At 39.7% G+C, this 16,792-nt stretch overlaps 1 protein-coding gene across 1 annotated transcript; it reads left to right on the top strand.

Annotated features, from left to right (window-relative positions):
• Positions 1 to 403: 403 nt before the first annotated feature.
• On the top strand, positions 404 to 16,529 carry wapla (WAPL cohesin release factor a). The gene is made up of 20 exons (XM_057343317.1): positions 404 to 946; positions 1,564 to 1,997; positions 4,106 to 4,736; positions 5,559 to 5,863; positions 5,965 to 6,071; positions 6,527 to 6,622; positions 6,719 to 6,883; positions 7,905 to 8,041; positions 8,591 to 8,702; positions 10,052 to 10,279; positions 10,436 to 10,547; positions 10,640 to 10,737; positions 10,823 to 10,899; positions 11,180 to 11,343; positions 11,482 to 11,597; positions 11,678 to 11,908; positions 12,159 to 12,366; positions 12,481 to 12,569; positions 12,783 to 12,878; positions 12,986 to 16,529. Exons 2-20 carry the CDS (start codon positions 1,586 to 1,588, stop codon positions 13,049 to 13,051), a joined length of 3,450 nt encoding a protein of 1,149 aa, XP_057199300.1. The 5' UTR covers positions 404 to 946; positions 1,564 to 1,585; the 3' UTR covers positions 13,052 to 16,529.
• Positions 16,530 to 16,792: the final 263 nt, after the last annotated feature.

Here is a 16,792-nt window from a genome sequence, read left to right as displayed (position 1 = left end):
GCTTACTGAGAAGGTTTAGAAGTTGGAGTGGATTTATTTTGCTACGTCGACATGTGCTTGAAGATGACGTCATCCACAACTTCGCAAAATACGTAGTTCGTCTTGCACAAGCAACAAGAGGTAGGCAATTTCCTATTTCTCCTTAGACAATAAAACAACAGATAAGTGGCAGAATGAGAAACACGCGTGTATTTAAATACTTATGTGAATGCTTAGTAATATCACTTGTTGCATTTATATATTGGCTGATTTTAACAGCAGACATTCTGTGAAGTTTTGACACGATTGAATAGCTTTTCGCATTCTACATGTGCTGTGGACGTTTGAGAGGTAAACAGAAAACAGGAATGGCATTTGTACTTTTTTGCATTATATTTTGACCAATTAACATTTTTGGAAGAACCAAAAGAAATTATAAAGTGGTTCAAAAACAAGTCGCCGAATACCATGACTTCTTTTTGTTTAATTCACAAGTGTGTGAAAGCATAACGACGAACAGTGAACTCTGCTGTACAAAACTGTTCATGTCCAACTATCAACACCTATCCGAATTCACAACCTATCCAAGTCCCGCCCGCCACCTTCCGGTGTCGTCCAATCCGAGGGCGCCTTCTTTTTTATGTCCTCCAATCCGAAACACGTTTCCTGCATGTCCTATGAGTGCGCGCACCTCTGATTGGTTGACCTGCGTTCAGACGTGACGCCAGACTTTACGCCGACGTTGGGGCCGGAGAAGGAGGGGCGACTAATGGCGCATCGCAGCCCGACTGATCCAGATCGCCACAAATAAACAACAGCAGCCCTTTACGATCGTGTCCGATTCGTGCGCCCAAAGGTCGCGCCGTGCCGTAGCCGTGCTTTGCGCGTTTGCTCATTGAGCAGGTAGGCTGGTTTGTTTTTAGCGGCTGCTCGGAGCGCAGAGGCCCAGAGGAAAGACGGCGGATCGGTGAGTGTGCAAACAAACACGAGCGCTTCTGACCCTCACACGCAGATCGTTCGTGCGCTTTAAACCCCCGATCACAGTTAAATACCTTTAAACCGGGAGCCTGGCTTTCATTTAACAGTCTGAATTCTTAAGAACGGCGATTGAATCCATAGAGAAGCTGCCGGGGTCAGCGATTCCCATCTGTTGTGCATGAAGCTGCGCTCTACTCTGTGCAAATGTGCGTAAAAGCAGCGTTATTAAAGAGACAGCAGTGTTTACTATTTTGGTTTTGCAGCTAAAGTTATTACACCTAAGACTGCAGTTTCATGGCTAACATAGAGCCAGAAATCTCTTAAGTGAACAAATGTTTCTGTTCTTGATGGAAAGGAGTCCAATCGGATCCTTCTTACAACATCATGTGTTTAAAACAGGAAGTTGTATTTCAGAACTATGTCCCTGTTTCTTTTTCAGGTTATCTTCGGTTAATATGATATGAATAAGCTTTTCATTGCCTTTCAAGTTCCATTGTTGCAATTGTTAACAAAGAGATGTGTCAACCATAAATATTAGGGTTGCTCTTTTCTTCAGAGATCTTGACATTGCTTCTATTTTTCCTGCCCCGTGTTCTGATTTCCTAGAGAATATGTAACAAGTGTCAAAATGACGTCCAGATTCAGTAAAACTTACACTCGGAAGGGAGGAGAGGCCAGCTCGAAGTTCGACGAGGTGTTCTCCAATAAAAAGGCTACTCTCAGCACCAAATGGGGAGAGACCACCTATAAAGCCCAACTGGGGGTCAAACGGCCCTCGTTCAAGCCGGAGGTTCCAGAGCTGACCAAACGGCCTCGATTCGACGATGACGACAGCTCAGAAGACCCGTTCGGCTTTGACAGCGATGACGAGTCCAAAACCATCACGTCCAGAGGTACACCTCAGTCTGAGGCGGGCTCGGTTGCAGCAGGGTCTGAGAACGAGCAGTCTAGACCCCAAACAGCAGTGGCCAGGGAGGGCACGTCCACTTTGGTGAGCGGCACCAACGTCAGCAGAGGTGTCATTGCACATGATAGCTCAGGTAAACAAGCTTTATTTGATCTGTAATGCCATAAGAACATTCAGATGACCATTTTAGGTTTCCTTTATAGACTGTGCATTGATGTCATGATGACAATTTTGGTTCTCTGCTAATGTTATAATAAGACCAAGCCCTTGGGTTTAGCGTAATTTAAGATGCTAGCCTGGTCCGAATTGCAGGTTGAAAGATACTTTCTAGCTGCTCCGTCACATCAGGCGCATACAATAACGTCTGAGTCATTATGACCTCACGTCATTGTGCTGTGAGGGTCGATGAAGTCACACAGTCGTGCTGCAGCGGGATCGAGGGCCACTGATGGAGGGTTTTATACTGTGCTGAGAATAGCAGAAGCATTGCTGAAGTCGTCTGTCTGTAGACGAGCTGCTCGTGTAAGCACGCTGGCTTGGCCACTGGGGTTTAGCAGGGTATTTTCAGCCCTCCGCAGCTCCGTACTTTCCCTCGACTCTTTAGCAAGGTTAATTATGACCATTAGAGGAGCTGAAAACAAGAATTCAGGCTGTGATGATCCTCGAAGGATCCTTAAAGGATCATCAAAGTTCTCATTGTAATAATTATATATCTACATCGGACTGTAGAAACATTCATTGTGAAGATTGACAAGTCAGGGTTGGGACTTCAGTCATTCCATTTTAATGCTTGTGGCAGGGCTTGACATTAAGCGTTGTCATGTGGTTGTCCTTCGGACAAGTACATTTGTCATTCACTTGTCCGAGTACAAATATTACTTGTCCAAAGATGAAAAGATTATATTTCATTTGAAGTGTCAATATAATTGTTTCGGATCCTGATTGGTCAAGTTTACTTATAAGCCTTTTGTCTGCTGCATCCACCTACAGTACATTTGTAAATACTCTCCATGATTGCTATAGAACAAAGGTAAGCGGTAATTATTATTAGTGTCAGTGTTAACTTTTTTTCACATAGCGCTGGTGCTACAGAGGCCAAACAGTATAAAACGTCTGTTGTCGTCATTAAAAAAATATGCAAGGACAGTTCATCACATGTATAGGCAGATAACTTACAAATGACATTAATGTTATATACATTTGGATAAATTAGGGCCATATCATTTTTGATTTGTGTATTTTGTTTTACTATACAAAAGAGGTATATTTGTCCACATAAATGTTATTCACTATAGTAAACTGCAGTAAAATTCCTAGATACTCTCGGGATTTTTAACCTTACCGTAGTTTACTACAGTGTTTACTAAATTTGATACAAGGATACTACAATTTCCTTTAGCAAATACTAAAGTACACTGCAGTATTTTTTTTGTCTAGGTGTTCAAGTTAACGGGACTTTTATTTTGAAGGGTCGTCGGGACGACGCTTGAGTTAGTGTGTGTTTGATGATAGCTTCACTCAAACAGTAAAAAGCTCGTAAAATAAACTCTGAGCAACTCTGGAGATGAAGTTCATGTGTTTATATCCTCATACAGTGCAGACGCAGACAAATCCTCGACCATCACTGGCACTCACTAAATCCTTGGTGTTTCGAGTCAGACGTGATCACCCAAACGTGTTTTTTCGTCAATTTTAACAATCATAGGTAGTTTAGATGGTTAGAGTAAGGTTTGGGTTAGGGTAAAGGTTTCGTAAGACTTGAAACACCAAAGATTTAGTCAAATCCAACAAGCCACGCCCACGGATCTGACTCAAAACACCAAGGATTAAGTGAGTGCCGACCATCACTCGTGTAGTATGTTAAACTGTGCACCTCATTCACTCAGACACTTAGAACAGCCAAATGACATCACAGGATTCCGCATCCGCATCTAGTTATATGTACTCGATGCGGTGCGCCATTGATTATTTTCACACAAACGCAATTCATAAAAACACGCAGCTCTGTCTGTTATATAGCTCTGCTCTATTCTTATTAGCAAAGACCGATTTTGTTCGTAGCACAGTTATTCTTTTTTTTTTCAAGTTACTTGTCGGTCGGGCAAGTAAAATTCTCTCTCACTTGCGCATACAAAGCATTCACTTGTCCCGGACAAGCGTTAATGTCGAGCCATGATTGTGGGCTTTTTTACACTTGTCAATCACAAGTTTGTAATTTCTTATCTTTTCCATTCAATACAGCGAAAACATTTACAGCCTCATCGCACGTCTCTGGATCCGGAGGGGCATGGAGTAAACCCAGCGTTCCGATAAGCAAACCATTCTCCCAGACCTCCAGCTTAAAAACCCACAGTAGAAACTTCTCAGATGTCTGGGACTCTCCTCCGGAGGACTCTCCTCCGGGAGCTGGGGAGGGAAGTTCTGCCCAGCCCGGGAACTCTTCCGATGGACTCGAGAGCTCGGAGCCGTGCCCTGCTGAACCGGAACCTCCGGTGGAACCCATTGACTTTGAGCAGCTTCCGCTTATTAAACCGTCCAGCAACAGGGTGTACAAACGACCCAGTCGGAATAAAGGGTCGGATAGTTCAGGAACCGAGGAATCGAGCTCTGCCGCAAGTTCAGCGCTGCTGCCCGAGCCGGTGAAGAGCAGCGTTGCGGGGGTTTCTGGGAGTTCAGAGGTCAAGCCTGCTGGTCGGGGAAGGGTGAGGGACTACACGGTTCTTCACCCGTCGTGTGTGTCGGTGTGTAACGTGACCATCCAGGACTCGATTGAACGGAGCGTGGATGATCTTGTCACTCCGGTGCAAGCTGACATTGGAGAGGCAGGATCGTTTAGGAGGAAGACGGATGCACAGCCCGCCAAGCCTACAAGGTATGCGATGATATGGACTCGTAGGCACACTAATAGTTACTTTTTTAGTTTTCAGTATTGTCACAATGTTCCTCTTGTCAGAATACACTATCCAGTAAACATAGTCTGTTGATCTGTATTGCGTCAACCCCTGTGAGGAACTTGTTTTGTTCTGTAATTTTTAACCAAATTAATCCAAATGTTTGTTTATAGTTTTTAAGAAACACCAAAAACATTGGCATAGATGCTAGCATAGTGTTAAAAAAAAGTTGAAACAATGATCAGAATTAATATGAAAACAGTTCAGATGTGCACCTTTTGTATGCTTTTTACATGTTTAAAAAATGTTTGACCGTTTTTGTGTGAAATGATTGAAGAAGTATAATTGTAAAATACGTTGATTTTGAATGGCCAGTTGCAAAATTCTGTGCTCAAATATATTTGTAATGGCGACTATTTCATCATTGTTTATTGGAAACCACTTTCATTTCCATTCTACTCTCAGGTCTTTTGTTCTACACAGTGGTCTGTCTTTTTTCAAAACATAAATTAATATTTAATGTCCATTTATTTATTATATTTAGTATATATGTGTTTTAGCCAGCATAATATTCTGCAAACTATGCCTTAATTCTCAGTTATGACCACAACACGCACACAAAATAATCCAAACTTCTATATCAGTACTTTTTTTTACTATTGTTTTGCTGTAGACTGCCTATCCCCTCACAAAAGCATTTCATTGTACATAAAACTTTAAAAACTTTATATTTCTTATGCATTTATACTATATTTATTCTAAAGAAAACACTGACAGATATATTCTACTGTCCATCTCCACAGGTTCAGGCCCACCCAGAGTAAAAGCAAAAAGGAGACGAAACTGGAGTTTTTTGGCTTTGAGGAGAACGAGGCTCAGGACGCAGACGGAGAAGCCACAGTGTCCGGCAGCACCAGCTACAAGATCAAATACTTTGGGTTTGATGATCTGAGCGAGAGCGACAGCGACAGCGATGCAGAGGACAATTCAGCAGCTAAAGAGAGGAAGAAGGATAAGAAAGCAGCCACAGCCGTGTCGACCAGCGCGGACAGCCCACAAAGCAACCACTCACAGGAGAGTCAACAGAGCCAAAGCAGCACAAATACAGGTTCACAAACACACACCTCGTTCACTGATTTCTGATGGTTCCAGTCATAAATTTGTTTTCCATTGAGTTTTCACTGTGTTTGTGTTTTGCTCTGTTGTCAGACTCTCAAGAATCATTGGATGAGTCGGACTCTCAGAAGGAACGACAGGGAAAGGGGAGCGACAAGTCGAAGGAGATCGGACGCAAGATCTTCAGCGGCCCAAAAAAAGTAAGCCAAAGGCTTTCGAATTGCATTGTTATCTTGAATGTTGATCGGGACGGTGGTTTCTGGTGCGTATATTGGCAATATAAAACTGTTTTGTTGTAATGGAAAAAAAATATTGTTAAGCACATTGGTGCAAACTGTTTCCTAATGCATGCATGCATGACTGAGGGAGGTTTTAGTTTATCTGAAAATGGGAATTCTTTTATTTAGTTGCTCTAATGCTTTTTTTTTTTTTAAAGATATGCTCTTATCTTTACCATAGGTTTTTTAGGTGTTTTTGCACAATTTTGTTCTATACAGCTCTGTTTTAATGACTGTGATGATGCCATTATGAATTGAGAAGACTTTTAATATTGGACGAGGAATGTAGTTTTGTGAAGCTCTATTTATAACACAAAAGGGCTTGTAAACTACTTTTATAAATGACTTTTTTTTACTAAAACTTGTGTTTAAAACAGTCTCCTGCTAAAGCCGTATACAACGCGCGTCACTGGAATCAGCCCGAACCGGAGGAAGTGCCGGGTCCTGTTTCCTCTCAAACTGTGGTTGCACCTGTACGTAAATGACATTTAACCTATTTGCACATAACTTGTATGCCATGCAATTCCGACTCCCGGTGAACCCAATAATGTTTTTTTTCTGTTCCACAGAAGCCCAGTGTGTCAGGTGGCAACAAGGATACAAATTCCCAGAAGGACGATGGAGTATTTAAAGCCCCGCCCCCTCCTCCTAAAGTCATTAAGTCAGTCACAATCCCCACTGAGCCATACCAGGACATTGTCACTGCACTCAAATGTAGAAAGGAGCACAAAGAGGTGAGCAATGCATGCTGGGAAATGTAAAATAAACAGACCGTCTCTTTATTACATGCAATACCTGTCAAAGGACATATTTTGTTTTTGAAAGAAGGGGTTTCTCGGTTAACCTATGTAGCTTTTAGCATTTTTTATTGCGGTTTTGAAATACTTTGAAATGTTTTCTATTACTCAAGTTTACTTAGAAAAAGAAAATGCATTGTCATTGGACATTTACTGTGAATTTGGTACAACAAATTTGTCATTGATGAAAGTTGAAAGTAGCTGTGCTGTGCGTAATAAAATGTTACAAAGTAGTTTTATTTTTTGCTTTAAAAAAACGTTTTTTAAAGATTAAGGCTCTTCCATGCTTTACTGTAAGCAAACTGGATCAAACCAGAACAAACACTCTGGGACCTTCAGAAAGGAAGCCACATCTGACACTGAAATTGGCAATGAAGCTTTAGGTTTAGATGGCAAACCAGACTTGTAGAAATGTTCAAAGTTTGATCATGAGGTCTGTAAGAAGCCGATAACCCTTGCAGATAAAACCTCACCTGAACCTTAATAGACCTGCTATGTGTGTCTGCTAGGTCTTCACAGCTGTCAGTGCTGCATGTTAAAGGGATAGTTAACCCAAAAATGAAAATTCTGTCATTATTTACATCATAGAATGTTGGTAACCGAACAGTGGGTACCACCTTTGTTTGGTTACCAACATTCTACAAAGTATCTTCTTTTGTGTTCTGCAGAAGAAAAAAAGTAATACAGGTTTGTAATGACAAGCGGATGAGTAAATTACAGAATTTTTTATTTTTAGGTGAGCTATTCCTTTAAAGATTCTCACATAACCTGACGAACTCAACATTTATGGAACAAGTTGTTTGCAGATTCATGGATGTTTTTCAATTTAATGCATCCACTGCAAACAAAATTATCAATTTATTTTAAAACCCAGTTCAAATGTTTGGCAATACTTGTAATGTTCTCATTGAGCGAGGGCATTCTGAACCGTTTTATTGCCCTCTGTTTTTGAGTGCAGTTATACACAGTGGTCCAGCATGTCAAGCACTTTAATGATGTGGTGGAGTTTGGGGAGAATCAGGAGTTTACAGATGACTTTGAGTATCTGGAGACGGGTTTGAAGAGCACACAACCCCTTAACACGCGCTGCCTTAGGTGAGATGCACACAATCTGACATCAGTCTTTGCTAATATTGGTGGCATAAGTATGGCTTTTTTGTGTGTGTTTGTATACATTTTAGTGGCTAATACAGTAACCAATTTGGTGACAAAACACTGTCTTGTTAAAAGTAAAGGGTTATTGAACTGACAATGCACATCAATGTATTATTTTTATGGCAAGCCCTGAAGGGACAAATCCACATTTCACACATTTACAATGCAAATTTCTTATTTTTGGGTCAATATTGAAGTTGATTTTCTGTGGAAATGGGGCATTGTGATCCGAAACAGGAATGTGAATTTCAGTGGGAGTTGCTTAATTTGTCACTTCCATTTTAACCCACAAGATTGACAGACTGGAGATAGAAGAGTGATATTTCAACAAAAACTGTGAATAGGTGTGACATCAACCATTATCAAATGGTGTTTGAGGTGGCTTTAAAGAGACAGTTCACCCAAAAATGAATGTTAGATGTTAGATGTGGCATGCAACAGGTCAAATCAATTAACTGGTGTTTTTGTGCATCTTTTATTTATTTTCAGTGTAATTAGTCTGGCCACACGCTGTGCCATGCCGAGTTTCCGCATGCACTTGAGGGCCAGAGGGAAGGTGGCCCAGGTCTTTAAGATGCTCAGCGATGCCCAACAGCACCCGGTGAGTGTCCCAAGACGTCCACTACAAAACCAACAAACTGATTGGAATGTCAACCATCCTTAATCTATCAACAAACCAGCTAGCTAGCTATATAACTAAACATAATTCTATGGAAGCTGTAGTTGTGTTCCTAATGATAACAGTCTCTCTAAAGCAGTTTGTTTATTTTATTATTGAAGATTAATTAGAGATGTAATCATCTTTGCTCACAGTCGAGGTGGAAAGGCAAACAGACGCCGAGTCGTTACTCTGTAAATCTTGTTAGTTCGGTTTACACAGATGGCGCGTGAAAATGTTTGCCTTGACTCATTTGGCCTGACTTGAATTTATTTGCGTATTGAAGGATGCACAGCGAAAAAAATCGAGGCAGATGTTTTGCATTAAACCGTAAGCCACGAGAGGCCACGTGTTACAGTGACTTTGCCAGAGTTAAGGTTGTTTTTACGATGTTTACAAAACATCTGCAAAGGTGATGTAATATAAGATGCAGTTATACTTCATTATAACAAAATGGATGTTTTGTTTTTTCTTAGATAGCTTTTAGGTCACCTTTACGTTAGTGTACTCTTCAAAACTCTGCTTGTAGGATATGTTTTCATTTAAAATATGTGAACCTTATAAATAGCCATATACTGTATACGATGGCTTCAGTTGCACTTAAAAAAAAATCTTTCTGGAATGAGAATGTCTCGCTCTCAATATACCACCTTCCACCAATCAGCAAGTTGCAAATCATGATTCATGGCTCTGACACTATTGGCTGCTATTATTGTTATAGGAAATGTGTCAAGTGACATTTTCAAGTACATAGTTAAATTGATTAACAATTAAATGATCATTAAACACATTTTAGTAGTGTAGTGTAATTTATTACCTGACTGTTTGTAGCTATGTATAGATTTTCAAAGGAATTCAATTGGTGTTTCAGTCACCTTTGTCCATATACTGTTAGTTTTCCAAGTCTTTGAATGTGGCCAAAGACTATAAATATTAAGACGGTGCAGTAGTATTACTGTAAATAAGGGAAAGTACAAAATGTATATGACGTCACGTTTGAATGTAAACATTATAGATGAGTGATGGCGGCACGCCAGCTCCACATTAATAACTTTGAATCTCATTGGTTCTTGCGTATCATATAACTCGCATGTAGTTACAGTATATGCGCCTTGACGTTACATTTGATGTCAGGTCTCAGGTTTAATAGTTAGTTGGAAGTATGTTTTACGTTGACCAGCAAGATATCTACAGTAGATAGGATTTGGTCTCATGTGACTGAAATCACTGCCTGAAGGTTTTGCAGATATGGCCGCTGATCAATTTAAACGTTGTTCCTCTTGCTCCTGTAGAACCTGGCTCTTTGCACAGCATCTCTGATGTACATTCTGAGTCGAGACCGGTTGAACATGGATCTGGACCGGTCTTGTCTGGAGCTGATGATCAGGCTGCTGGAACTAGAGCAGGACGACTCGGTAGCAGACCAGCTAACAGCTAAAGAGATGAGCAAAGTTAAAGAGAAGATCCGCAAACTCTGTGAAACGGTCCACAATAAACATCTGGACCTGGAGAACATCACCGTGAGTGGCTCGCACGTTTCTGAACCAAAGCCACAAACGTTTTGGAAATCATGTCCTTCCTAACATTGATGTGCAGTTTTAAACTATTCTCGTGCAGCTCATGACTTTCAGAGGACTTTTAAAACGTAAGAAAAAAGCTATTTATTTTGTTTCCAGACGGGTCATTTAGCGATGGAGACGCTTCTGTCTTTGACGTCAAAGCGAGCTGGAGATTGGTTTAAAGAAGAACTGCGTTTACTGGGTGGATTGGACCACATTGTAGATAAAGGTAACCTACCGGAATGTTTGTGTATCTCTGTTTGATTTGTACAAATATTTGATAAAAGACAATAACTAAATTTCCGTCTCTCTCGTCGTCAGTGAAAGAATGTGTGGAGAACTTAAATAAAGAGGAAGATAAGGAGAGTCTGGTGGCGTCTCTCTGGGGTGCAGAGCGCTGTTTACGGGTTCTGGAGAGTGTGAGTTTACACTCGACAACATGTGCTACACAATCATACATGCATGTTATTACTGTCTGGAATTTAATGTGTATTTAAAATCCAGGTTACTGTCCACAACCCAGAGAACCAGGCTTATCTGATCGCATACAAGGAGTCCCAGCTCATAGTGTCTTCAGCAAGGTGACGTGTTTGTGTTATATGTATACTTGTGTGTAAGGATAATTTTTTTTAACACTTATGTCATCCGTAACCTCTATTTTACTCTTTCTTCTACAAAACACAAAGTAGATATTTTGAGAAATGTGGTTTTTTGTCCATACAATGGGGGGCAGTGTTGTTTGGTTACCAATGAAGAAAGGTAAAGATAATTGGTAATAATAGGTTTTGTAGGATGTGTGTTTGCGTGTTGCTTTGGGTAAAGATTTGTGTATGTACTCATTGTAATGTACTTTGTATTTAGGGCTCTGCATCATTGTGAACAGATGATCCAGCTCTACAGTCGAGGGGTCTCTTCATCATCTGGCTCCGCCCTCCCACAGAGTAGCCATAGCAATGTGGGCAAGGCCGTGGAGGATTGTATGAGAGCTGTTATTGGGGTTCTGCTCAACCTCACTCACGATAACGGTGAGACACAAATAGACACGTCTGTACACACACTGCCATTCTCGGATCTGCTTATCAGCTTCAGTTTCTTTTTGCAATACAATCAGCATAACTATTTGCCCGAAAAGTTCAATGTTTTGTCTCTGTGGGATTTGTCAGAGTGGGGGAGCACTAAAACGGGTGAGCAGGATGGTTTCATTCTGACGGCCCTAGACTGCGTTCTCAAGGTTCCTCATTATTTGCTTCAGGAGCAGAGATTCGACATCCGCGTGCTGGTGAGAGCTCATAATCGTCAGGATGTGTGCTGTGACGTGATCCGTGTTTGGGTGACGTTTTTTACACTTCCTGTGCACAGGGTCTCGGTCTGCTGATAAATCTGGTGGAGTACAGCGCCAGAAACAGACACTTTCTGGTGGAGATAGAGGTGGACATAAGCTACCTGAAGGACGCTGAGGCAGATGTGAAGACTGAGAATGATGTCAAGACGGAAGGAGAGGAGGAGAAGACTAAAGAGTGTGAAGAGGGAGAGGGCGAGAAGGAAACCTCGACAAAGACGACGACCAACGCCCTGGTGGCTCTGGTGGAGGTGGGTTCCAGCTTGCAGCCATTCAGATTTCTGCACACTTTTGAGTGGAAAATTTGACTTCAACCCGCATTGTAATGTGACCTGCAATTTTATGTATCAAACAGAGATGACGCTACGGCATAAGTTACAAGTTTGCAGCTATAATTTTGTGACTTGGCTTTTTATAAAATTATTCAACATTTTATATTGATCTGACAGGCCTAATTTATGTTTTAAAGTTCACTTGATGCAAATGTGTCTGTTTTTGCAGCTCTTCTTGGAGCGAGAACGAGCAGCTGTGTTAGCTGAGGCGCAGACTGATGACCTCATCAGTGAGGCACCCAAATCTCAGGCAGACCAGAGCGGAGAATGGCAAGAAACATCTGGAGAGATCCAGTGGGTCGCCTCGGAAACCAATGACACAAATGACACAAATGACAAGAAAGAGGAAGAGGAGGAAGAGCTTGATCTTAATAAAGGTAGCAATTATTCACAGATCTGCAGGTTTTTGTAGCATAAATGGTTGTCATGACTTCCTGAGTGTTTGCAAGTTTTGCTTTTATATATATTTTCTTTGTCTTTCTTTCTGTCAGCCCTGCAGCATGCTGGGAAACACATGGAGGACAGCATTGTTGCATCATATACAGCTCTTCTGCTTGGGTGTCTATGCCAGGGGAGTCCGGTGAGCAAAGCTTTAATACATTTACATTTAGTCATTTAGCAGATGCTTTTATCCAAAGCCACTTACAGACGAGGGAAACAATGGAAGCAATAATAATAATAATTAGGAGTGATGCATATTTTCACATGTACATGTTAAACGTTAACACCTTCCACATGAAACTTGTGAAATTATAAACTTGGAGATGTTTTATGATTTCTCTCTCTTTCTCAGATGAATGTTAAGACGGTGCGGGACAGCCTTCCTAAGGGAGATTTCTCCATCATGACGGAAATGCTGAAGAAATTCCTTAATTTCATGAATCTGACGGTAAGGGCAGCCAGTGATATTGAGGAATAAGCCGTGTAATCTCTGTGGTTCAAGATCGGTGCACTGCTGTCTCCTATGACATTTAAATCCTTCTTTCTTTCTTTCAGTGTTCTGTTGGAACCACAGGACAGAAGTCTATCTCACGGGTGATTGATTATTTGGAGCACTGTTAGCAGTGGTGTCACAGTTCCCCCTCCTCCGTGGGATAAATCTGGACCTGGCAACGTGCCTTAGGCCCTTCAGGACAGGAGGAAGCAGCTCCGGTGGTAAAGGTGGTTGAGTGTCGCTACGGTCACACCACCTGGGTGACTCTTACTGCAAAGACTTGCATTATTCTTTTACTCATTTTTGCATTGTGTGTTTTTCAATCATGTCTTTTTCTCTCGCTTACACACTCTGCTGTGTTTCCATAATATTTGGTTTTAAAGAACTGATCCTTGTTTTAATTGCAAACTGAGCTCTGTTTTTGGAACAAAAGAATGTTTGGACAAAAAGAATGATTTTAAACTACTTGTTTCTTTTAAGTACAGTGCCCTCCACTAATATTGGCACCCTTGATAAATATAAGCAAAGAAGGCTGTAAAAATAAATCTGCATTGTTTCTCCTTTTGATCTTTTTATACAAACAAATCTACAGAATTCCAACATTTCATTAAAGTAAAACAATTTGAAGTGGGGGGAATATCACATAATGAAAAGTTTTTTTTCCCTCTAATACACCCTGGTCACAATTATTGGCACCCTTGTTTTCAGATCTTTCTGCAACCTCCATTTGCATGAAAAACAGCTTTGAGTCTTTTTTTGTGTCTGACGAGGTTTGAGAATATATGGTAAGTCATCCAAGTCCATTCCTTCGTACAGAATCTTTTAAGATCCTTCAAATGTTGGTGCTCTCTTATCTTCAGTTCATCCCACTCATTTTCTATAGTGTTCAGATCAGGGAACTGGGATGGTTATGGCAGGATCTTGATTTTGTGTTCAGTGACACATTTTTTGTTGATTTTGATGTTTATTTTGAACCAGTGTGCTGATGGACGATCTAACCACGACCCATTATAATACTTCTAGCAGAGCAAGTCAGGTTTTGATTTTTTTATTTGTTGGTATTTGATATAAAACATGATGCCGTAAATCTGAACAAGATGTCCAGGACCTCTGGTATAAAAGTAGGTTCACAACAATAAAGATCTGGTGACATATTTAACTGTGGACATGGGGAATTTTTTTATCCCTGTGTGTACCAAACTTATCTTGTGTTATTGCTGCCAAAAAAACTATTTTTCATTTCATATGGCCATAGAACCCAGTCCTGGTTGAAGTTCCAGTATGGCAGATTAATATGATTGAGTTTGTTTTTGCATGAGAGCAGAAGATTTGTTTCTTGAACAGTGTCCCAAACAACTTGTGGTGATGGAGGTGCAGTTTTCCTTTATTATTATTATTAAATGCTTTCTGACCCCAAAATTCAACTGTTACTGCAATTTTCCATTTGTGCTCTTTGAGGAGTCTTTGGCCACTCATATTCTTCTCTTCGCTGTGCATTGAGACAATATAGACACACGTCCTGTTTCAAGCAGATTTTCAACATCTCCAGTCCATTAAAACTTCTTGATCATTGCTCTGATGTTGGAAATGAGATTTATATTGTTTTAACTATTTCCTTAAAGCCATTTTGTATTTTGTGTAGCTCAACAGAACTATATTTTTTGGTTTTATCCATTGTGATAAATGTTTAAGGGGGGTTTGGCTTTGTGTTACTAATATTTATTCTCCTGTACAACAAGAACTCATGACTGGTCAACATCACGTTTCTAGTCACCTTGGTGTGCTAAGAAAATGTAAATATCAATGGGAATATACTTGGGAGATATTTTACTCGTAAGAATTTCTAAGTGTGCCAATAATTGTGACCAGGGTGTTTTAGAGAAAAACAGTTTTTCATAATCTTATATTCCCCCCACTTCAAATTGTTTTACTTTAATGAAATGTTGGAATATTGTAGATTTTTTTAAATAAAAGATCAAAAGGAGAATCAATGCAGATTTTTTTTGCTCATATTTACCAAGGGTATTTTAGTGGAGGACACTGTATAATATTAATAATATAAGGATTTAGACTAAATGTAGTAGTAAATTATGGATTAAAAAAAATACATCTGTTTGAATCATGGAGATCCAAGATGTCTGACAAACCAGAGACGGACCCAGTTACATCTGGTATCAAAATGAGTAGTTAACCCAAATCTGAAAACTCTCAATTTACCCCCATATGTATGTATGTATGTATGTCTTTGTTCAGTTAAACACAAAAAATTGTATTACACCATACGACACACAATGTCGCAACACATTAGAAATTGTATCTCTATCATGAGTTTTTGTCCACACCAGCCGCGACTGCGATACACAATGGGCTATAATAGATTCTATATTAGAAACCGTTATATTTTAAATGTTACACGTTGCATCTGTTGTAGACACAGTGTTAAAATGTTGTGTAAAATGATTTTCTATTTTTTTGTGACTAGTTGTCTTAAGCATGTTTTGTTACATGACATGCAAGAACCAATGAGATTCGAAGTTTGTGGCGTGCCACCATTTGAATTTACCACACTTGATTGTGTGTTTACATAAAAACATGATGTATCTATTACCAAGTAAGCTCAAAATATTTTTCCTCATACATGTATTGCTTCAGAAGATGTGTATTAACCCACAGGAGTCATTTGGATTACTTTATAGATTGATGTATGTGCTTTTGTGAAAGCTTTTGTTATCTTGAGCACCATACAAGATAACATGAGAGCATTTTAATATTTACTAATTTGTGTTCAACTGAAGTAAAGTCATCTGGGATAGCATGAGTGTAAATTGAGAGAATTTTCATGTTTGAGTGAAATACTCCTTTAACGTGTGCTTTTTGGATTTCACTTGCCCACATTAAAAGCCAGATGTAAATGCACCCAGATCTGACCAGTGACAGTGGGCTAAAGACCTTGCAGACAGGCAACCAAACACATGTACTGATGTCAATAGCTGTGTAATGACAGATTTTATTGGGGTCAAAGATTAGTGATTTTATGGTCCGGTTTCACAGACAGGGGTTATCTTAAGTCAGGACTAGGCCTTAAATAAATTAATTTAACTAGGTAGCTTTTATTAAAAAAAGCCTTATAAAAACATACTGGTGTGCATCTTGAGACAAAACAACGGCACTGATATATTTGAAGATATGTTATTGCAATTTGTTTTCAGGTAAGACGGCTCAAACTAACCTAAAGCCTTGTCTGTGAAACCGGGCGTATAATCTCTACAAGAAAAACACATTTACTAAAGATGGCCCAAATGAGATAGTTTAATTCTATATTCTGTCTATAATCTCAAAAGTGGGAACCCTCATTCTGTAAGAATTCCTATAGATTCTCATGAAACTAATGGATCTCCTATAACATGTCTAAATCATTGTTTATTACTTGTAAAGATACAAAGAAATGAGCTATTAGGTTTGATTTCCTAAATGATGATGTGTTGATAAGACACATGGATAATTTACCTGGACATCTGATGGATTGTGGTGATTTTTGTTTCATTTTCTGATCGTCCACCTTTTTATGTTAAGAATCGGCCATTAAATTTTGAATTGACCATGAAATGTAGGTGTTTTATTTTCCATTGATTAAATCCTTTTATTTTGTTTCGTTCTGCGACCCCCATTTTATGTCAAAAAAGACATCACTCTATTGTTTTAATGTGTTCACGAATGATTCCATCAAAAATGTCAATTTCTGTTAATTTAAACTTCTGATTTAATATAATAGAACGAGATTTTTTTATTTTATGAATCGTTTTATCTTTGATGTGACATTGGGAAAAATGTTTTTATGTTTCAAACATGTGAACTCCATCCTGTGTGTA

Source organism: Triplophysa rosa, linkage group LG10, assembly GCF_024868665.1.
Source record: "Triplophysa rosa linkage group LG10, Trosa_1v2, whole genome shotgun sequence".
NCBI lineage: Eukaryota > Metazoa > Chordata > Actinopteri > Cypriniformes > Nemacheilidae > Triplophysa > Triplophysa rosa.
This window is presented reverse-complemented; position numbering and strand designations above follow the sequence as displayed.